The following is a 23,550-nucleotide window of genomic DNA, read 5'->3' as shown; positions in this document are numbered from 1 at the left end:
AACAGTTTACGGCCCAGCCACAAGCCGCATTAGATAAAGGATGGGCCGCATGGGCGGCGTAGGAAGCAGAACTTCACACTTATAGAGTAGACTGGGAAATTTGGCGTAAGGAAGGGAAAGGTTTTTATAAACTAAGCGAGGAAAGCATCGCTACGGTGCGCGAGGACCTTACGCAGGATTACCAAACAGTGGCCGATCGTCACACTGAAGAAATGGCACAACTATTGGAAGACTTTAGTGAAAGTCAAGAAGAAGTGTTACACTAGTTGTGCGACAACGAAGTGAACATCAAAGGACGGAAGAGATGGAGAAGTCGGAAGCCATCACCTTATAGGATAGTGACTCCGCGGAGCAAGATGAGACCCCGACCGAACATGCAGGCACTCCGGAGGTGACTACGATGACCGTACCCAACGACACAATCCCGCAGGATAGTGAATCCGCGGAACAGAACGAGACACCAACCAAACATGCAAGCACTCCAGAGGTGACTACGACGACCATACCCAACGACACAGTCCCAGGCACGATAGGCACTACAGAGGAAGCAGTACAAGAAGAGATACGGTCGGAGCCACCCACGGAGAGACTACAGACGGAAGCGCCGGTTGAGCCACAAAGCGACGAGCCTAACCACGTTACGGTGCCACCAATCACAACAAGTAACGATGAACGCCAAATATCCTCGATATTTTGGAAGACGAGTAAAGGGAGGAGGGGTCCGACATGCCAAGGCATTGTCCCACAGGCGTGCTAGGTGTTGTTTGCCGTAAGAGGACACACGTAAATAACTCATGATAAAGAAGCGTATTAATTATAATAGAAGCGTTGAAGTAACGCGTTTAACGGTTTAGGCGGGAAGCGTAACCGACTAGGCCCTGTGTATATAAAGGGCATATGAACATTATAAAGAGCTAGCGCAATACTAAGCACAATCGTTTAATATAGTTTTGGTCTTCTCTAAGTTCTGTCTCTTATCTCTTGTCTCTTCTCTGTTGTCTCTGTGTGACTGTATCAACGTAAGTGTGTAAGGTGAATACAAGTTGCGTGGTTACGCACACTAGGAGCTCGGTTGTAGCCGTCTCAAGTGTTACGCCGTTAGTAAACACATTGTCGTGAAAATATGATGAGGATACATGAACTTGACGCAAGACCTCGGGGCCTCCAAACAGAAGATATTAGATTCGTGCGTTTATACTTTTAACAATTAATGGGAATGAGAAAATTTAGTAATTTTTCATTAGCAAAGGGAAAGAAAATTCCAATATGTCCCAAGATTGGGATTCAGAAGTTTTAGGTTTACTGAGATTAATAGAAAAAAAGAAAAATTAGGGTTTTTGAGAGATATGGCTTCTGTAAAGAAAATTACGGTTTATGGCCCTGATAAAAAAATTAGGGTTTTTGAGTGTTATGGCTTTGATAAGATAAGGGAGCAACCCCCATGGAGAAAAGAAGAGAGTAAAATATATATGGGGTTCTTTGTTGATCTTTGCCTTTGATGTTCCTTTGCATGCCCACTTTTAGTTGCATGACCGTTACTTTTAGTTGCATGGCCTTTACTTTTAGTTGCATCAATCATCCATAAAGTTCAGCCCGTGCATGATTCGTACTTGCGTCCCGACCGACTCGAGCCGTGCAATTGTCCTGACCGAGCCGTGCGTGCATCCCGCAATTGAGCCACACCAAGCCGTGTGTAATGAACCGTCGAGCCCACGTCCTTTTGAACTATGCACGCATCCCGCACTTCAGCCGCCAAGCCGTACGTCACAAATTGCCGACCCACGTGTCCTTCCGAACCGTGCATGCGCCCGTGTGTAATGAACCGTCGAGCCCACGTCGGGCTTCTGTAAAGAAAATTACGGTTTATGGCCCTGATAAAAAAATTAGGGTTTTTGAGTGTTATGGCTTTGATAAGATAAGGGAGCAACCCCCATGGAGAAAAGAAGAGAGTAAAATATATATGGGGTTCTTTGTTGATCTTTGCCTTTGATGTTCCTTTGCATGCCCACTTTTAGTTGCATGACCGTTACTTTTAGTTGCATGGCCTTTACTTTTAGTTGCATCAATCATCCATAAAGTTCAGCCCGTGCATGATTCGTACTTGCGTCCCGACCGACTCGAGCCGTGCAATTGTCCTGACCGAGCCGTGCGTGCATCCCGCAATTGAGCCACACCAAGCCGTGTGTAATGAACCGTCGAGCCCACGTCCTTTTGAACTATGCACGCATCCCGCACTTCAGCCGCCAAGCCGTACGTCACAAATTGCCGACCCACGCGTCCTTCCGAACCGTGCATGCGCCCGTGTGTAATGAACCGTCGAGCCCACGTCCTTTTGAACTGTGCACCCATCCCGCGATTCAGACGCCAAGCCGTACGTCACAAACTGTCGAGCCACGCATCCTTCCGAACGGTGCATGCGCCCGTGCGTCGTTCTAACCATTCATCAACACAATCTAGCCCAAATCACCTTGAACATTCTATGCTCCACACATTGATATAACAAATATGTTCTGACCCTCCTTATATACTATTGGATCCGATGTTGTCCTATCTATGTGGGATATCTTGAAGACGTCCATCTTTTTGTACTAAGACATTTAAATTAATCTAAAACAATTATTTACTATTTTTTGACATCGTGTGTGAAGAACTACATGACATTCACCCCCACCAAACCTGCACATCCACCAATATGTGCCAATTGTGGTGAGGTTCCTCTTTTGATTACTCTTTTTCAACCTCGATGGTCGAGGCTACATCGTTTAGAGCTTTGATTTCAAGATTTGGGGCCTCTCTTCTCTTAAAGATCTTGATTCTGTTTCTTGCAATTGGCAAAGCAAGTGGTGTACCATCCAGTTCTACTAAACGATATGTTGCATTATTTTCCACTTTCTTCAGCACATGGTCCAAACCATCGTTGTGAAAATTTTCGAGCCGTACTATGTTGGTTGTCTAGGCTACTGTCGTAGACCAGCACCCAATCTCCTTCAACGATTTTCCTCGAACAAAGTCAATGTCGTTTGTCGAAGTCTTTCTTGTTTTTCAGCCTTGCATTCTTTTGCCACGCTTTAGCCACTTCTATATCTTCCAACTTCCGCTCCAACTAGTGAATCTTCAATGCTAGAAGATCTTCTCTACTTATCTCATCTTGCCATGGCAATGCAAACCATGAAACTGTAATACTCTGTTCCACTGGCATTATCGGCTTCTGACCGAATATAAGATCTTCCAGCATGTATCCCATCACCGTGCGATGAGTAGTCCTGTCAGCCCATAGTGCAAATGGCAATAGACATGGCCATTCTCCTATTTTCCCATGGCAAGCTCTCACTAGAGCCTTCACAATCAGTCCATGTCCACATTCCACTTTCCCATTCGCTTCCAGATTATACGCCGTGGTAAGAGATAATTTGATTCCCATCCCTAGACAAGAATTCTCTAGCTTCATTGGCATCCAACTCGCCTCTATCAACCACTATCTTGCTGACGCATCCACATCTGCAAATAACATCTCCAAGAAGGAATCTGCATACTGATGATGTCTTCTTAATTCTCAATGCTAGCCCTTCAACTTGATTGGTAAGATCCTCTCTCGCGAGCACAAGATACTTCATTTGCCATCGCCCCATTGGCATCATTACGATGTCCACCATCCACTTGTCATGCATAGCCAACGGGTAAGTCAGATGAAGTTCATCTCGATGGCGAACATTTGAAAACATCTAGCATTCCTTACATGTTTCCACATAAGTTGCTACATCTTTGTAGATGCACGACCACCAATATTTCTCCTTAAGCTTCGCGAATGTAGCCCATATTCCTCGATGGCCTACAAAAACATTGTCATGAAATTCAGACATTAGTTTTTGTCGGTCTTCCAGCTTGCAAACAACTCTCATTGGGGTCCCATTCTTCTGTTTTGCATGCCTCCAAAGAGCTCCATCCTTAAGGAAATACTTGTACCCCTTCTTCCGAATTTGGTGGAAGTCTTCTGTCAACCATGATTCATCTTTTTGGAGAGAACTCAAGTATTTCCCGATCTCCACGAATTCTCCTTCGTAGTCCTCTTCTATGAAAGTAGTCAGCACCCGAGGATAGGAACTTGTAAAGAAATCCAAGCCAACATCCTCTTCATTAGAATGTCGATCTTCTTCTCCGTCGTATCTTTCTCGTGCTAGTATGTCTGCAATGACGTTACGCTTCCCAGCTACATGAAGGATCTCTAGGTTGAGTGATTTGATATATGCAATCCAACGTAGTATGGCAATATCTAGTGTACTACAACTACATATCATACCCAAGATTGGTAGGCAATCTGTCTCGATTATGACTTCTCCTCCAATAAGGTAGTCACGATCAGACTTGATTGCCGATACAATTCCCCATAGCTTCCTCTTCACTTGGGCATACCTTCTTTGCCTATCACTTAACACTTTTGCGCAAAACTGAATTGCATATCGGTTGCAATCTTCGTCTTCTTGGTTGACAACCCATCCAATTCCAGTCGGACTAGTATCCACGGTCACGAAAATGGGCTTGCCGTTTGAATAGTCTGCCTTCCATAATGCAGGTGCCTCCATCAATAATTTCTTCAGCCTTCAGACGGAGAAAGTATGCTCGCTCATCCATTCGAACCTCTACTTCTTCTTTAGTAGACCATACAATGGCTCAACAATGTGGGCGTAGTGTGGAATCCAAATATGATAAAACACACATGCTCCAAGGAACCTTTGAACCTCCGTTTGGGTTACTCATTCTTCTTTCATGTCTTGGATCGCATTCACCTTGGATGGTGAAGCCTTCTGACTGTATGCTCCACACAAGTGACCAACCACCAAGATCTCTAGTTTCCCGAATGAGATTTTTTCTTCCGAAAATGTCAAATTCGCATCTTTGAGCATTTGAAGCACCTTCTCGCAATCTTTCATATGATCCATGACGAACTTTCTGCATCCATCCTTATCTTTCGATTCATCCTTCTCCTCATCCAAACATCCTTTTCTCGGATTGTCATCCAAGAATGGCATCGTGATGCTTGGGATGCAATCCTTCAAGACCTTGTTCATGGCATTCACCATATGAGCCACCAAGTTCATTGCACCTTGAGGTAAGGTACACATCCGCACAAGCCCGATCGGAGTCCTCATGGTTGTAATGTCACGACTGCTGATCGCCAACTGGAATTGATCATATCCAGAGTAGAGATCAGCAATGGAGTAGATGGACCGGCACGCAAACGCCTTGGCAAATTCATCCACACTCAGACCGATTCCATCATTCCAAATTCTTTCAAGCATTCTGCAGAACATTCGCTCCTCTTCAAGGGGGAGGAAATCCTCCCTTCCAACTTGTACCTTTCCTTTCATCTCTTCAATGAAGACGTGACCTATTGTCTTTGGATTCCTTAAGCTTGGATCTCTTGCAACTTCCTTCATCTTTTGCCAGCTATCTTCCGGTAGCGGAATTGCAATTGGCTTCATCTTCCTATCCACCATTTTATATTTTGTGGTGACTTTAGCTTCCTCCATCAAGATGCCTCGATGATATTCATCAATGATAGTATACATGTTGACAGAGTTAACAGAAATCACATGTTGATTGTGAGGATAGCTCAAGTCCATGACTTCCTCTATTTCGCCGATGGTGTTGTTAAATGAGGCTTCCTCCAGAATATGAGATAGGAATTCTTCTTCTTCGATTATGCTTTCTTCGTCTAGCACCTTCTTGGAGTCTTGTATCCAATGCTTGTCCTTCTGGTTGAGTAGTGTTAGTTTACATGTGCCCTAGGTGTGACGCATGTTGCTTCTCCTTGCAATCCACGGTCTTTGCTTCCTTGTGGAGATTTTTGATTGCTCAGACTATTTGTGGGCCATGCGTCAATAGTTCGCTTTAAAAATCTGAGGATTCACCTCCAAGGCTATCTCAGTTCCTTTCGTGATTAGCTCGCACCATCAGGAGTTGAACAGATCTTTCACTATCAAGACTCTTGACTCACGCAAAGGCTACTCCATTATCGAACACCTTGGTCTCCATCCGGGACAATGTTATATACGGTTGTCCTAGGATGACAGGATGCAAAGCCGAGTCTTGCACAAAGAAGTGTTGATCAATCTCCACATCCCTGATCGTGACCTTAACATTGGGGCAAGCTACGTACAAGTCCATGTGGCCTTCGTTGCCACTGAAATCCTCCATCCGTGGTTTGTATTAATCGGCCATCTTCCTTTCTTGTAAAACTCGGTCGACATGAGGTTGATCTCCAAGCCATGGTCAATCAAGGCCACCACGGTCTCTTTCTTCTTCTCGATCTTCACCGGCATCTCCGTTGTCGCTCTTGGCCAATGAGGTTGAGAGTAATGGCTATCTCCCACCACTTCTTCTTCCTCCTCCTCTTTCGATCTTGTCATGGTTATGGCACTTGTTTTCATCTCCCCTTCATCATATTGTTGCCGCTTCCACTTAATAAGGTCCACGATAGTATCATGGAACTCCTTCTTCGCGATCCCAAGTAGTTCTCTCAAAGTAAGGTCGACATGACTATCTAAAGCCTTCTTCTCAAGGACCTTCTGCAAGTTAGTTGTTTGTTCTATGTCCAACCTTAACTTGTAAGTCTGTGCCACTTATTCTTCTTCTTTCTTCGCTGATTCATCAACTTCCATCTGAGCAGGTTGGCTCAATCCATTGGGCTTCATGCTTGTTTCTCCAACCTCTCTTCGTGGCGTCCATTGGGCTTGCCCTTCTTCTTATTGGAACCTCGTACCTCGTATTGGAACGCTTTGATGTGCCATCTTCTTCTCCAGTTCTTTTCCTCTATTCTTCGACAAGAGCTTCATAGTTATCGCACACAACCTCCGCAAAGCTAGTGTTATCATCGATTAGATCAGACCATCTCATAACTTGTCGCATGTTCCGATTAGCAAGTTTTAGATCCTCCAAATCGATTTTCCTTTTTTCTCGCACTTGAAGACCGTCAGCCAAAACCCAACTCCTAGCTTGATCATTTTAAGATTCTCTCTTCCAAGTCATATCCCGGCCGATGCAGCATAGTGATGGCTTCCACATGCCTTGTGTCTTCCTCTTCCACAATCTTTTCATCCCGCCTCTTCCGAAGATCACTCGTAGTGGCTTCCGGGTCTCGCTCGAGTGGATCATATTGCCCTTGGGCCCGCGTCGACCTAAGTTGGCTAGTGATACAGCTTCAAACTTCTTGGAGAGCTCTTCGATTATAGATTCCTCCATCGCTTTCTTGTCAAAATTGTTGATCAGCTTGCTCGGCTCGATCATTGTAGGCATTGTCCTCCACGATTGTGGATTCTCCACATCAGTCTCCTCTAACCATTGTCGATGCTTATCAAGACGGCTACAAGCCTTCTTCACCGCCGCCCAATCCGCTACCAAGCCATTTGGTTGCGTTTCAACCTCCAAAAGGCTGCCCAATTCTCGCCGTTCTTTCATATCCACCACCTTCAAGAACAGCAAGACTTTATCTCTTTCGAGAACTCGTTGATCCGCACTCAGAAGTCAGTTGTACTTTTCGTCAAATTCCGCATATACTCCTGCCGCACACATATTCTTCCCTTTCTTCTCGATCCAAATCATTAGTGTATGTCGAGTCATCCTTGATGCATCTTCAAGCATGTATTCAGCAAGAACCACATTTTCGAACTCCGCCCAAGTTGTGTGCTCATTTTAGATCTCCATTATGCGCTCACAGATCCCTGGTTCCACCACACGTTTAAAGCTAGAAATTTGTTTTAGATCATTGACATCCCTCTGCTACATCTCGTTTAGATAGGTAGCAAGGAAATCTGTGATATTCTTGCCACCAAACCATCCAACTATCTCCACCGTTCAATCAACATCTTTGTCGATTAAAGCCTCCCGATCTCTCACCTTCAGCATGTATTCAACGACGAACACCATGCCTTTCGTTAATTCCTCTCCTTGAGTTCCGCTTGTCGAAGCCATCATCGCACTTGATATCCTCCTACCGCCTTGTTTCACGTTGGGTTCACCAAAGATGTTGCGAAAATACGACGAGTGTCGTGAACTTGAGGTAGGACCCTGGGTCCTCCGACCAAAGGATATGAGATTCATGCGTTTATACTTTTAACAATTAACGAAAATGAGAAATATTGTAATTTTCTTTTCCTTTGCTAATGAAAAATTACAATATTTTCTCATTTCCATTAATTGTTAAAAGTATAAACGCATGAATCTCATATCCTTTGGTCGGAAGCCCTGGTGTCCTACCTCAAGTTCACGTATCCTCGTCGTATTTTCACCACAATGCTCTAACTCACTACGTTCCACACGCTATGCAATTTCCTACCCTGTACCACGATCACCTTGATACGTACCCCGAAGGACTGAGGGTAGGCCATGTTCCTAACCGGCAACACTTGGTTGCTTAACATGAGAACAAGTGACTGAAGAGTATTCGATTACATCTTCATACAAGGAGTTATCGGAATATTTTATTGCTTTTAAGGATTGGGTTAGTATTACATATTTGAAATTTTCCATTCTAGTTTATTACATATGTGAACAATGTATGAGTTACTTCTTTTGTTGTTTCACATAGAAACCATGTCATAGCAAGAAGCCTGGAGAAGTCAAAGACAAACATGATTTTCCAGCTTCCTTTCTTGCCCATCTTGAAAGAGCACAGAAACAAAACAATCGGTGCTTAATGAAGGCATTCGATGTGGACGATTACGGAACTTTCAAGAAGTTTAGCCACAAAAATGATGTCACCCAAGAATTGTATTATAATGTGTACTATGGTGATGTGCCAAAGATGATCCAGAAGTTGCCAAAGAAGCAGTACACGTTACTCATTGTGGATATTCCATACGATTTATATATGGTCGGATCTTCTTATGATGATTAACCATTTAGGTTCAAACAATTGGAGAAAATGGTGAAGGATTTCGCAAAAGTTGACCAAAACGAGCTTGTGGAGAATAGTGGTCTTTCATAGCATGGACCAAAGATATTCTATGGCTCAAGCGTTGAGATCTCGTTGTCATGGTGTAGAGAACCTTGTTTGGTAAGCCTTACTTTTGGGTGTGACCATAATGAGTCTCCAAGTGTATCCACTATATGATACGTGTGTATGGATGTCCTCATTCATGTGTGTGTATTGGGAAAACTCTAGATGATATTTCACATGGACTTTATATCCATAGTGTCCATATGTTTGATTTTCTTCTTTCTTACTAACATTAGAGTAAGGTATTATATCGGGCCGCATTCACTAAGTATTAGAGTGCATAATGCATAATCACTAACTATAGCTATCAAATGTTGTATACACCATGTCCGTAACCTGTAATTTAATTACATTTTATGTCTAGAGGTCATGATTTTCTCAATATTTCAACCAACTTTGCATATTACATAATATAGCATTTCAATTGAATAAGCAATTGTCATATTCTTAATTTTAAATAAATTTTGTATTCAGAGATCATCAACTTTATAAATATTCAAAGAATACATGTTTTTTACTTTAAAACTTGTTAACTATTAATAATTTAGCAAATTCTATATGGGTTGACGAACATGTGATACTAATGTAACAAGTTTCTATATATTGCATAAATTTGCAAAATTATAAAAAGAATCTAAAAATGGAATGCACTATCCTTCCACTTCTGAACGCGAACGTGTTTATTATAGGATCATGTTATGACATTGAGAGCATGTCAAAACCTTTATGAACTCTTTCAATGGGTCTCTCTATTTGAGGGAGGTATGACTCCACAAAGTCATCTAACTCTTTTAAACAAAACCATAACTCCTAGAGAAATCCCATCAAGGCTCTTGTCAAGATTACAATCAATTCTTAGAGTCACGCGTGATCGTGTGGAAGTTGATGATGTATTTGTAAACCCACCAGTTGTAGGTTTCAGCCCATGCTAGAAGTCAAGCTGGTTACGACCTTTGGTACACCTCTAGTATGTCCTTACAAAATAAAGCAAGATAATCAAGAAACTATGGACTAAAATATGGCTAATGTTTCTTGACATACAAACCTTTCAAGACCCTCCATCTTGTCAAGTCAGTCTAGTTGGATCTTTCAATCAAACCTTATTGCATTATTTGCAACATGATAACAATGTAGGAAGTGCCCTTGACGGTGCCTATACGTGTTCTTGGTTTTGGTGATGGTTCTGGTGCTGGTGGTTGTACTTGAGTTGTCCTCCTAGTGTGTGTTTGCAATGGCATCAGAGAAGCACTTACGGAGGTCATCATACTCAAGCGTTTGTAAGAGAGCCAAGTGTGATGTTATATCCTCATCTGTATACCCCGATACCATCGTGCAACTATATGGAGAATATAAGTGCTGGGATGGTTGATGGTAATTTCTCCAACATAAGTTCCATAATACCTAAAACACGTACATAAACAATTTTAGTATGTATGTGTGTGCATGAATGATTGATTGTAGGAATGAATGTGTGCATCAATTTATGTATGCTATATGTGTGTGACTGAATGTGTATGTATGAATGAGAATCTTGTGTATAAATGTTAGTTTGAATATATTTATGCTAGTTTATAATTGAATTGTTAAACGTAAGGTATCTATGTGTACGAGTGTATAAATGTACGTGCATGAATGTGTTAATGAATAAATTATTATATGGATGTTTGTATATGATTGTGGTAATGCGTACATATATATGAAATCATAAATAGCCTGAATAATGTGCATGTGTCCATTACCATACACACTTACATTACAATGTAACAATGAAGTCCCAAGTACCTTTGAGATATTGGATATATTTTTCTCATGAATTAGAATGCTTGATAATAATATAAAAGGAAAGAAGGTGGTCAATACAATGGTCCATGCATTGGGACATGAAGATTATAACAAGGGTGTAAGTGTGGTGTAGAACAACTTCGCATCATTTGATCGTGAAGTGCCCAATGATAAGGCTAAAGATAAGAACATGTGTGAAAACGAGATCCCTTGGAATAGTTTGGACAATGCCGTGACATAAATCTCCAAGGCTTCAAGCCTAGCCTACACTACATTGGAAAATATGAGAGGACCATTGGCATTGTGCAACAATATGCACCTTAGAAGCTTTGAGTTGGAGCACTACTATACCCGATAATGGAAATAAGAAGGTTGAAGGTTGTCTAGATGATGGCATGAATGTCCTCTCCAAAACTTCATCCCCAAGCTTCACTATACTTTGTAACTTTATGAAGCAATGAAGTTATATGGGAACAAAGAATATGTAAAGGCCAAATTTGAGAAGTCATTTGCCATATAGAAACATTTAATACATGCATAAAATCATAAACATACATACAATTGTACTTTGTACATATATACACATACAATCATTAATTTATACAAATGCATACATTCATTCATTTACACATGCATATAACAATTACACACGCACATTTTTTACAATCATTTGCATACAATCATAGAAATATAAATGCATTAATTTATATACATATAAACATTGGCATAAGCTCTTCATCATTGCGACTTGCCATTTTATTTCCATTTGACATTCCTCACCATCTAGTTCTATATGTAGCTCAAATTTTAATGGTAACTACTAACGGAGGAGTAATAGGAACACTTCAAGAAAAGGAAATGAAGAACTATAAATAAAAGGGGTTGTACTCCCCTAAACTATATTACGGATAATGTTGCTTTCCATTACTTTATGAATGATAGATTAAGTAGAGTAGGCCTTTGACATTTATCTCATTATATTGCAAATTACATTTTGCTTGATTTATACTTCATTTTCCATATATATTAAGTAGAGTAATGCAAATATGGTCAAAACGATAGATGATGAAAAAAAAAACCATAAAAAATGTGGAAAAAAAACCTAATCCAAATTATGTTATTTAGATTTCGTAGATTAGACAAATAAAATTGCATATTGTATGTTATGTTGTTATTGAAGTTATGGAAAAAGGATGGATCATGGGAGACGATACAATACCCCCCCAAAAAGAACAAAAAAATACGAAGAATATGCTGGGTAGGAATCTCCTCAAGGTCAACACAGATACAGAGGGTAGTGCGCACAGATGATGTTCAAAAGAATTCCTCTCTACATAATTTCCTGAAAAAGAGGTTTGAATATAATGAGTCTGTGCAGATTAAATTTTTCAATGAGTTGAATGGCGATTGAGCAATGCATGATCTGTGGGTCTCCCCTTTAGATGACCTTACGAACGAGGAGAGCTCAATCAGAATCTCCTGGTTCTAGCAGCGACACATCAATCCATCCTTACAGCGAAGGATTGACCAAAATGCATGATTCTCTGCAGATGATGCTCTCTGAGCAATAGACCATGACTTGCTCATTCTGTACATATACATATACATATACATATACATATACATATACATATACTACATATACATGATATATATTATGTATATGTGTATGTATACATACATTATTACATATATAAACCCCTCTCTCTCTCTCTCTCCCTCGTCCCTTCCACCCCCTCAGTTCACACTTGGCCACCCGTTGGGGCCGTCATTCTCATCCCCCGACCATGTATGCTCCGATGGGCCTCATCACGGCTCTCCTAGTGCTTGCCATCTTCTTCTCCCCTGAATTTCCGACTGCGCACGCGACCAATTCCTCCAACTTGAAGATCCTTGTTCCTCTCAAACTTGGATTCGAGGAGTTTGTGAGTTGGCAATCGTCTGAGATACCGGTCACGCCCAACTCCGTCGTCAATTTCTCCGGCTTCGCCATCAATGTGTTTCAAGAATGCGTTGAGAAGCTTAATTATCGTATTAATTACACATTAATTGGCTATGGAGATGGCCTTGTAGACCCAACCTATAATGACCTTGTGCAAAAGCTTGTCTCTAAGGTATTACATTAGCTATACGTAATTTTTTTTTGTTTTTGTTGTAGTAATGACACTTAATTTTCATAAAAATCAATCGCTTAAGGTTAATCATTTATGATAAATGGACCTCGATAATGTGTTTATATCTATGTTAGCAAGAATTTGTACGTGCACATTAATGATAGAAAAGACATAAGGGATTGTGGCAATCCTCAAGTAGGATGTCATGGCTAGACAGGGAGAAACTAATATCTAAGTCCATAAAATACCTCGAGACTATATGTAACAAATTACTAAGATTGTCCTAATATCATACCCCTTACCATGGAATCTCGTTCAAAGATTGACATAGGCACTAACAAATTGTTGATAATTCCATCTATAATTGAGGGTTTGATCCAGTGGACAAGAGTTTGAACTCCAATACATATGAGTGTTTTAAAAGTAATTTTTAGCATCGCTAAAATTATTTTGACATTCCATGATATACTATTCAAGCATCGGTTGGCCAAGGTAATGTTTTCTAGTTATTCTTGTAAGATCTATTTGATTAATTGTGCAAGATCTATATTTCTTAGCGCCAAATAAGTCAAATATGAGAGGCTTATTCGGTGAATAATTGGTTTTGTTGTATTGTATGGAAAAGCTACTCTCAAGAGAGTACGATGTGCTCACTTCGAAGAGATAAAGTAACTTTGTTAGTAATCCTTGTGTAGAATGGTCCAAGGAATAGTTTGAGCAAATTTAATACCAAAGATTGAAATTTTTACTCAAAGAAATACATGTGCAATCAAGTACAAGTGTATGGAGTAAGAGCCAAAAATGTATGCAGTAGAATCGCTTCGTATGGAGAGGGAGTTGTCCGATTTTGACATACGGAAGCCGATTTGATGAAGATATTGCGTTATCTTTGAATGCCAAGCACACGGTGCTTTGAATTTCCACTGCTTGATAATGATATTTACATAGCATACAACAAGTTGGATTAATAAGGTTTTAATTAATTCTGTGCTCCAGTAATACGTTCGTATTGGTTTTCACTATATGCATGCATGGTCATAGGACGTAGATGGAGTAGTTGCTGATTTGACGATCACTAGTGACCGGTTACAGTTAGTAGACTTTACCCAGCCATATATAGGATCAAGTCTTCAAATGATCGCGCCACTTCAATCTAGGAGTAATATTTCATTCTGGACATTCATTTCCCCTTTCTCTTGGCAACTTTGGATAACCATTGGAGCATTATTTATTGTCACAATGTCTTTGATCTTCTTCGTGGAATGGTGTGGCCGAGCTGATGAACACGATGGAGGTTGGGGAAAGGCCTTCTCAAAATCGTTTTGGTAAGAACTCATGATCACCTCATATCATATTGTTTGTATCAAACTAGATTTTTCAACACCTCATATTAGTGTGTAATTTAAACGCACACAACATATGAATGCGAATATTTAATTGTATATATTGATAATAAATATGTTAAATTCGAGTCATAATATGGCATTGATGGCAATTGACAAGGTGCGGAACAACTTTCAATAGCAGGTACTATGACATTGACAAGGGATACAAGACTCTCTTAGGTGGAGGGTTTGTCGAGGTAGTGTTTATAGCAAAAAGAAGACAACCCAAACTTGAAGATAGATGTCTAGGGTTTACGGTTTAGGAACATGGAATTGGACGAGGTCCGGGCTGGGAGTACATGTGTAATATCGCGCTTTATATCAAAATGAAGTTAACCCAAACCCAAAGATAGACGTCTAGGTTTCTCAAGTAACCCTCACCTAATAGGGTTTAGGGTTTCATAGTAACTGCTACCCAATTGCTCTAGATTGTTTTCCAGGAGCTATTTAGACAACAATCTTACGATTGATTGCTAGCCATAGTTGGTTGGGAGATTAGTTACAAGCATAAACTGAAAGACATGAAGGGGATAGATATCATGAGGAATGTAGGAAGACAATGTGTTGTTGAAGAAGAGAAAAATCTAGAGACGTGAACCATGGGTAGAGTTCATCATAACAATAAATATATTAGGAAAATAAATATATCAAGTAGCTAAAATTACAAGTTAGTTACCTTCGACGGAGAGTTACTTGGGTGTTGAAGGACTATAGACTATGCCCTCACTAGTGTGCATTATATAATTGAGTACCTAACTAACATACTACGCCTTGCCTCATCTCATCTTTGAAGATCCTTGTCCCATTAGGAGCATCTACCCTTCAACAAAGCTTTTGCTTGAGTAAATGACAATAGAATAGTATGCTTGCCCAAATCTTCAACTACAAACGTGTTGGTCTTCGATTACTGAGATTCGTGAGGAAATCCGATTATGAAATGCACAATAATGCGGGAACAAAAAAATAGGAAATGCACAGAGTACACAGTTTTACGTGGAAGTCCTAAACAGGGAAAACCACGGGAATAGAGATCCAGTATACAATGGAGAATACAAAGGAGACAATATAAAACACTCTCTCTGCACAGAGTCTTGGCGTCACTCTCACTCTCACTCTTCACTCTGTTCCTACTACTCTTACTTCTATTATTATACTAATAATAATAGAAAATAATCAACCGATTGACTGAATAGTCAATTCAACTAGTCGACTCTAGTGTCGACTGTCCAGTTCGCCCGACTAATCGGCCTTGTCGTTGACAGTCCGGTCGGCTCGACTAGTCGGTCTAGTTTTCGACTTGGATCCTCTGTTGTCGACTCTCCTTGACATCGACTGTTGTCTCCCGGCCCGACCAGTCAGCTACTCCTTGTCTTCGACTATCGGCTCCTCCCATAGGAGGGACATATCCCTAACAAACTCCCCCTTCACTCCTATGGGTGGAGTTAGTTAGCCCTGTCCTTTGTCGACTTACTTTGAGTTTGTCCATCGATAGGTTCTTCGTGAGCATGTCGGATCCATTTTAGTCAGTATGGATCTTCACAAGAGTAAACTCTCCATCTTCCACTCTCTCCTGTAACCAGTGATACCTTCTCTATATGTGCTTGGTTCAGGAGTGGTACATAGCGTTCTTGGCTAGATGTATGGGGTTGTGGCTATCACAGTGAAGCAAGGACTCCCTTTGCTTCATTCCTAACTCACTGAGAAAATTTCTCATCCAGATCAGCTCTTTTCCGGCCTCTACCGCTGCCATATACTCTGCCTCTATGGTCAACAAGGCCACATATTTTTTGAAGTTGTGACTGCCATGACATTACTCCCCATGCATAAGTCATCATGTACCCTGAAGTGGATGAACTTGAGTTTGTGTCCCCCAATGTTTCCGAGTCGGTAAACCCTTCAACCATACCTTAGGCATACCCCAAAGGTGCCTTTCAAGTACTTGAGTATTTATTTAATAGTTGCCCAATGTTCTCTTCCTAGATTACTCCTATATCGGCTTATTGTCCCCATAGCAAATGCTATGTATGGTCTCGTACAAACCATAGCATACATTAAACTGCCGACGGCTAAGGCATATCGTACTTTCCTCATCTCAACCTTTTCTTTCTCACCCCTTAGGCATTGCTTAACATTCAACTTAGTTGGCCGGTAACATAGAGCCGACTAGCTTTGCTTCCGAGATGTTGAATCTTTCTAGGATCTTTGTCACATACTTCTCTTGTGACAACCACAACACTTTCTTAGTTCTGTCCCAAACTATGTGCATCCCTAAAATCTGTTTAGCGGGTCCAAGATCTTTTATTGCAAACAACTTGCCTAGAGCTTTCTTTTAGCTCAAGATCCTCTTCATGTCTTGTCTGACTCTCAAGATGTCATCCACATATAATAAGAGAATTAAGAAGTAACCTTCATCATACCTCTTTACGTACACATAGTGATCAACTTGTGTTTTCTGGAACCTATATTCCAACATGAAGGACTTAAACTTCTTATACCATTGGCATGGAGCTTGTTTTGAACCATACAAGATTTTCTTTAGTTGACATAGTAGGTTCTCTTTCTCTTTCTTCGCAAAGACTTTGGGCTAATGTGGGACATCACCTTTCAATGGTATTGAGGGAGACCTATTGATCAAATAAACAGTTGTGTACATCGCCTCAGTCCAGTACATTTTCGCCAGCATAGCATGCAACATCATGCTCCTTACTCTTTCCATTATCATCTGATTCATCCTCTTTGTAAGCTTGTTTATTGTTGGGGTCTTTGGCACTGTGTATTCGATTCGAATACTTTGGGCCTTGCAGTATTCTTCGAAATGCCCTCTATATTCGCCACTATTGTCGGTTCGGACCACCTTCAATTTCTGACTTGACTCTCTTTTTGCCCTTGCTTGGAACTCCTTGAAGAACGACAATACTTGATCCTTCAATTTTAGTACTAAAGTCCACAATTTTCGACTGTAGTCATCGATGAACGTGACAAAGTACTGTCCGCCTCGATGTGATGGAGCCTCCACATAGCACACGTTGGTGTGCACTAGTTCCAAGAGCACTTCTCTTCTTGGTGGTCTTGAGTAGAATGTTGCTCTGTTCTACTTTCCGACTAAGCAGCCGACACACTTCTCCAAGTGTACTCCTTTCACTTCCGGGAGAAGTTCCTGGTCAGCTAGTAGATGCATTCCCTTCTAACTCATATGGTCTAGCCTCTTATGCCATAACTCTCCACTCGAGTTGGCTACCAAGTTCACTTTCGACTTGTATAGTCCGGCATGCATCATATACAATGTGCCCTCTTTTTGTGCTCGGGCCACTATGAGGTTTCCTCGATAGAACTTCCACTTGCCGTTTCAAAAGCTACCATTGTAGCCTTCATCGTCTAGCCTTCCAGTCAATATCAAATCAATCTGATATCGGGGACATCTAGAACTTCCCTCAGATTAAATCGATAATCTATCGACATCATTAGGCTTACACTTCCTATGTCCACTATCTTGCACTCCCCATTATCTCCCATCTTTAGATAGCCATGATTCCTACCTAAGTCGAGAAACACACTCTCGACGGAGTTATGTGGAAAGATCCACCTGAGTCGATTACCCACGTACACTCTTCACTTGCAAGATTTGTGCTTGCCTGTTCACAAATGAACAAGATCTCCTTAACACTTGTATCTACGACCAATGTGCCCTTTTCATCAGGAATCTTCCTGGGTTCGACATTATTACGGACACCTTTGTCATTCCTCATGTGTTCACAGTCCTTTTGGAAGTGTCTAGGCTATCCACAATAGAAGCATGTTAGCTTGCTTTTGGACTTGGATCTGGCTTAGGACTTGTCCCTTCTTTGTGGACTTCTTTGCCAATTTCTTCCTCTACATGTATGTTGAGTCAGATTTGAAACCCTTGTCCTTCCTTCTTGTCTCCTCGTTAAAGAGGCTTATCTTTACCGTTTGTAGCGACAAGTTCTCTTCTTGAAATGAGGTGTTGAGAGTAACCACCAGGTTCTCCCACCTGTCCGGTAGTCTACACAATGACAGAATGGCCTGCATTGTATCCTCAAGGGGAAACTTAGTTGCCGCAATTTGGTTTACATACCACATGAATGTGCTTACATGCTCGACTGTGCTTTCCCTTTCCCTATACTTCAACCTCACAATCTTTCTCATCAAAGATGTTTCATTGATGACATTCTTCCTCTCATATAGACCTGACAAGTTCTGGCACATCTCATAGGCATTTGTGACGTTCACCACATGTTGAAGGAAACTCACATCGACACACTATCTGATGGTGGCCACCGCCTTTCTGTTCAGAACTTTCCATTCAAACTCTAATAGTCCCAGGGGTATTTATGCTCTGTCGATGGGCTCGTATAGGTCTTTGATTATGATAAGGACTTCCATCTTTATCTTCCAATCTGCAAAGTTCTAAAAGTGTAGAACTATCATGCCTAGGAAGCCACTCACGCATGCTTCCATGCTTGCACCTCCAGCTCTGATACCAGTTTGTTGGTCTTCGATCATGGAGATTTATGAGGAAATCTGATTGTGAAATGCACAATAATGCGGAAATAGAAAAACAACAAATGCACAGAATACACAATTTAATGTGGAAACCCTAAACGGGGCAAACCACGGGAACAAAGATCCACTATACAATGGAGAATACAAAGGAGATAGTATACAACACTCTCTCTACATAGAGTGTATCCGCCATGTAGGGTTCTTGGCATCTAAGCTCACACAGCTATGGCGCCACTCTCACTCTTCACTCTGTAACACACAGTTACTAAGCTCACACAACTATGGCGCTACTCTCACTATCACGCACGCACTCTTAACTCTGTAACACACATCTATAGGAACTCTACGCTATTCTATTCTTTCTATTCTACAATGCATCACACTATGTTTTTCTCTAAGTGTATTTATACTTATACACATTATGGGTTATTTACAAATATAGTTCCTTAGTACTACTCTCACTATCACATTATGGGTTATTTACAAATATAGTTCCTTCAACTTTTGACTTGACTCTCTTTTTGCCCTTGCTTGCAACTCCTTGAAGAACGACAATACTTGATCCTTCAATTTTAGTACTAAAGTCCACAATTTTCGAATGTAGTCATCGATGAACGTGACGAAGTACTGTCCGCCTCGATGTGATGGAGCCGCCACATAGCACACGTTGGTGTGCACTAGTTCCAAGAGCACTTCTCTTCTTCTTGGTGGTCTTGAGTAGAATGCTGCTCTGTTCTACTTTCCGACTAAGCAGCCGACACACTTCTCCAAGTGTACTCCTTTCACTTCCGGGAGAAGTTCCTGGTCAGCTAGTAGATGCATTCCCTTCTAACTCATATGGTCTAGCCTCTTATGCCATAACTCTCCACTCGAGTTGGCTACCAAGTTCACTTTCGACTTGTACAGTCCGGCATGCATCATATACAATGTGCCCTCTTTCTGTGCTCGGGCCACTATGAGGTTTCCTTGATAGAACTTCCACTTGCCGTTTCAAAAGCTACCATTGTAGCCTTCATCGTCTAGCCTTCCAGTCGATATCAAATCAATCTGATATCGGGGACATCTAGAACTTCCCTCAGATTAAATCGATAATCTATCGACATCATTAGGCTTACACTTCCTATGTCCGCTATCTTGCACTCCCGATTATCTCCCATCTTTAGATAGCCAAGATCCCTAGCTATGTAAGTCGAGAAACACTCTCTCGACGGAGTTATGTGGAAAGATCCACCTGAGTCGATTACCCATGTACACTCTTCACTTGCAAGATTTGTGCTTGCTTGTTCACAAATGAACAAGATCTCCTTAACACTTGTATCTACGACCAATGTGCCCTTTTCATCAGGAATCTTCCTGGGTTCGACATTATTACGGACACCTTTGTCCTTCCTCATGTGTTCACAGTCCTTTTGGAAGTGTCTAGGCTATCCACAATAGAAGCATGTTAGCTTGCTTTTAGACTTGGATCTGGCTTAGGACTTGTCCCTTCTTTGTGAACTTCTTTGCCGATTTCTTCCTCTACATGTATGTTGAGTCAGATTTGAAACCCTTGTCCTTCCTTCTTGTCTCCTCGTTAAAGAGGCTTATCTTTACCGTTTGTAGGGACAAGTTCTCTTCTTGAAATGAGGTGTTGAGAGTCACCACCAGGTTCTCCCACCTGTCCGGTAGTCTACACAATGACAGAATGGCCTGCATTGTATCCTCAAGGGAAAACTTAGTTGCCGCAATTTGGTTTACATACCACATGAATGTGCTTACGTGCTCGACTGTGCTTTCCCTTTCCCTATACTTCAACCTCACAATCTTTCTCATCAAAGATGTTTCATTGATGACATTCTTCCTCTCATATAGACCTGACAAGTTCTGGCACATCTCATAGGCATTTGTGACGTTCACCACATGTTGAAGGACACTCACATCGACACACTATCTAATGGTGGCCACCGCCTTTCTGTTCAGAACTTTCCATTCAAACTCTAATAGTCCCGGGGGTATTTATGCTCTGTCGATGGGCTCGTATAGGTCTTTGATTATGATAAGGACTTCCATCTTTATCTTCCAATCTGCAAAGTTCTAAAAGTGTAGAACTATCATGCCTAGGAAGCCACTCACGCATGCTTCCATGCTTGCACCTCCAGCTCTGATACCAGTTTGTTGGTCTTCGATCATGGAGATTTCTCTAAGTGTATTTATACTTACACACATTATGGGTTATTTACAAATATAGTTCCTTAGTACTACTCTCACTATCACCCTCACTCTTCACTCTGTAACACACATCTATAGGAACTCTACGCTATTCTATTCTTTCTTTTCTACAATGCATCACACGATGTTTTGCCCTAAGTGTATTTATACTTATACACCTATGGGTTATTTACAAATATAGTTCCTTAGTACTACTCTCACTTCTATTATTATACTAACAATAATCGCAGTTAATCAACTGACTGATCGAGTAGTCGACTCCAGTGTCGATTGTCTAGTCGGCCCGACTAATCGGCCTTGTCGTCGACCCTCCGATCGGTCTGACTAGTCGGTCTTGTCTTCGACTTGGATCGTTTGTTGTTGACTCTCTATGACATCGATTGTTGCCTCTCGGCCCGACCAGTTGGCCAGTCCTTGTCTTCAATTGTCCGCTCTTTGTGACATCGATTGTCGGCTCTCGGCCTGAGCAGTTGGTTCCTCCCATAGGAGGGACATATTCCTAACAACCCCCCTAGAACTCATTATATAATTGAGTACGTAAATAACATATTGTCTCACTTGACCTTCCCAAAATGTTGGTAATTGGAAAGTCTTAATTAAAGGAAGCAGAAACTATATGATTTGTGGAATGGTAAATAATGTGACAGATGTGATTATATTGTTCTATGTACATTCCCAATGGTTTGGTATGACCTATTACCTCATCAAATCTATGTTAGTAAGGGTAGTGGCATTACCTACGCATTACAACTTTCTCTTTCTCTTTGCTAGTTAAATGTTCATTCCATGGTTTGGTTTTTAACCAAACATTATCCTCATTATTCAAAACCCATCTCTATAGTCTTGTCTTTATTATCTAAATTCTAATAGAATACATCGTTTCTAATTTGTATTCCATCAATTATTTATTGATCTTGCCAGGTTGACAGCCATGGCCATCTTCTTCTCTCATAGTAAGTACACATTCAGATTATACATGATGAGTGGATAAATATTGTTGAATATAAGAAAACCTATTTTCAAAATTTTTTAGATATCATATATTAATATTGTCCTTGAAAATGTTCGACACATTTTACTAAACAAAGGGAATGCTTCGCAGGGGATGACGCCAAAACCCACTCAGGTCGAGCATTCACACTAGTTTGGCTAGTTTTTGTACTCATATTTTCATCGAGCTATATAGCAAGCTTGTCATCTATATTAATAGCGCAACAACAACAACAACGTCCTACCATTCGAAGTTTCGCAGACTTGCAAAAAAGTCATCTAAAAATTGGATGTCAAGAAGGTTCATTCGAAGTAAATTACTTGAAGAATAACCTCTTCATTTCATCAGAACGACTCATGAACTTGATTACGCAAGAAGATTATGACAATGCATTGACGTCAGGTAATGTGTCGGCAATTATTGATGAGTCACCTTACTTGGCAACCTTCCTTACCAACCTAGGATGCAAATACACAATCGTTGACTCGAACATTGGCTACTTTGGCGGATTTGCATTTGTAAGTATTCTTGATCGCATTTAAACTTGCCACTTCCATATGGATATTCTTCAATCGATGTGGTCTATTAAGGGATTTCCCCCCTCGCCTGCAGGCATTTCAAAAGAACTCATCCTTAACTAATGATATGTCACTTTCTATTCTATCTTTACAACAAAACGGAGATCTTCAAAGGATCAAGGATAAGTGGCTCGGTTCTGGAGTCTGCATTACAAATTCTCCTGACACAGTAAAAATGTCTCTCCATAGTTACGGGGGTCTATTCATTGTCATAGCCGTGTCGTATGTTGGAATAATATTGTTAAGATGTTTATCGTTCCAAGTGAATCAATGCAGAAGGAATAGAAAACCAGATCCTCACCATCCCATTGACATGGAAATGAGAATGAATGCAAATCCTTATGCCATTTATGCTTGAATCAAATATACTCACAAAATCACTAATTGTTGAAGGGGACAAGGTTGCAAAAACAATTGTAGGGGGTGAATATTATAAGGTATTGTACAAAGTGGAATAATTAACAACAGAGAGTAATAACATCATTTGTAATCTAAGTTGGGGAAGATCAAAGTTTAAAGCAAATTTGCTAGTGTACAAAGTGGAATAAGCAATAACAGAGTTATAACAACATTTGTAATCTAAGCTTGGTGAGATCAAAATTGTCCTCGTCACATATGTTTGTAATAAATATAACACTAAAGTTCATAATGGAAATTTTGATTTTAAGTAGATTATTGCCAAAATCATTAAGTTCTTTTAAATGACTTACAAGAAAGACTGGGTGATTACACTAGCATAGACCCATAGACAATGTTTTTGAATCTTGAGGCACACATAGAAGTACATTATGTCCAAGGCTGAATACACAGGGTTGCCTATTCTAGTTGGCATAAAAACGTATTGTATCTTGAGGTTTTTATACATTATGTCCAGAAATATGCAATATTATCTTGGATATCCCTTGGAAAGTTTTGTATCAAGAGGGGCATGTGGCTCAAATACATACATAAATATAAAAGGACTAGATCCCGTTGA

The 23,550-nt window shown here is 40.7% G+C and overlaps 1 protein-coding gene and 1 long non-coding RNA gene across 2 annotated transcripts; both read left to right on the top strand.

The window, feature by feature from the left end:
• Positions 1 to 12,530: 12,530 nt before the first annotated feature.
• LOC147867569 (glutamate receptor 3.1-like) lies at positions 12,531 to 21,996 on the top strand. Its single transcript, XM_087315716.1, has 3 exons — positions 12,531 to 12,891; positions 13,933 to 14,216; positions 21,927 to 21,996. The coding sequence occupies exons 1-3, from the start codon at positions 12,565 to 12,567 to the stop codon at positions 21,994 to 21,996; spliced, it is 681 nt and encodes a 226-aa protein (XP_087171842.1). The 5' UTR covers positions 12,531 to 12,564.
• Positions 21,997 to 22,285: 289 nt separating this feature from the next.
• LOC147867568 (uncharacterized) lies at positions 22,286 to 22,657 on the top strand. The gene is made up of 2 exons (XR_015532400.1): positions 22,286 to 22,514; positions 22,609 to 22,657. It is a non-coding gene; the product is annotated as an uncharacterized LOC147867568 (long non-coding RNA).
• Positions 22,658 to 23,550: the final 893 nt, after the last annotated feature.

This window comes from Azolla caroliniana, unplaced genomic scaffold (genome assembly GCF_043228905.1).
Source record: "Azolla caroliniana isolate FFs.n. ecotype wild unplaced genomic scaffold, voAzoCaro1.0.p SCAF_2, whole genome shotgun sequence".
Lineage (NCBI taxonomy): Eukaryota > Viridiplantae > Streptophyta > Polypodiopsida > Salviniales > Salviniaceae > Azolla > Azolla caroliniana.
The sequence above is the reverse complement of the archived record's forward strand: the minus strand, read 5'-3'. Positions and strand labels throughout refer to the sequence as shown.

Coding starts and splice junctions, on each gene's coding strand:
- LOC147867569 (XM_087315716.1), top strand. CDS start 12,565: ATGTATGCTCCGATGGGCCTCATCACGGCTCTCCTAGTGCTTGCCATC. Junction 12,892..13,932: donor TGCAAAAGCTTGTCTCTAAG/GTATTACATTAG, acceptor GCATGGTCATAG/GACGTAGATGGAGTAGTTGC. Junction 14,217..21,926: donor GCCTTCTCAAAATCGTTTTG/GTAAGAACTCAT, acceptor TGATCTTGCCAG/GTTGACAGCCATGGCCATCT.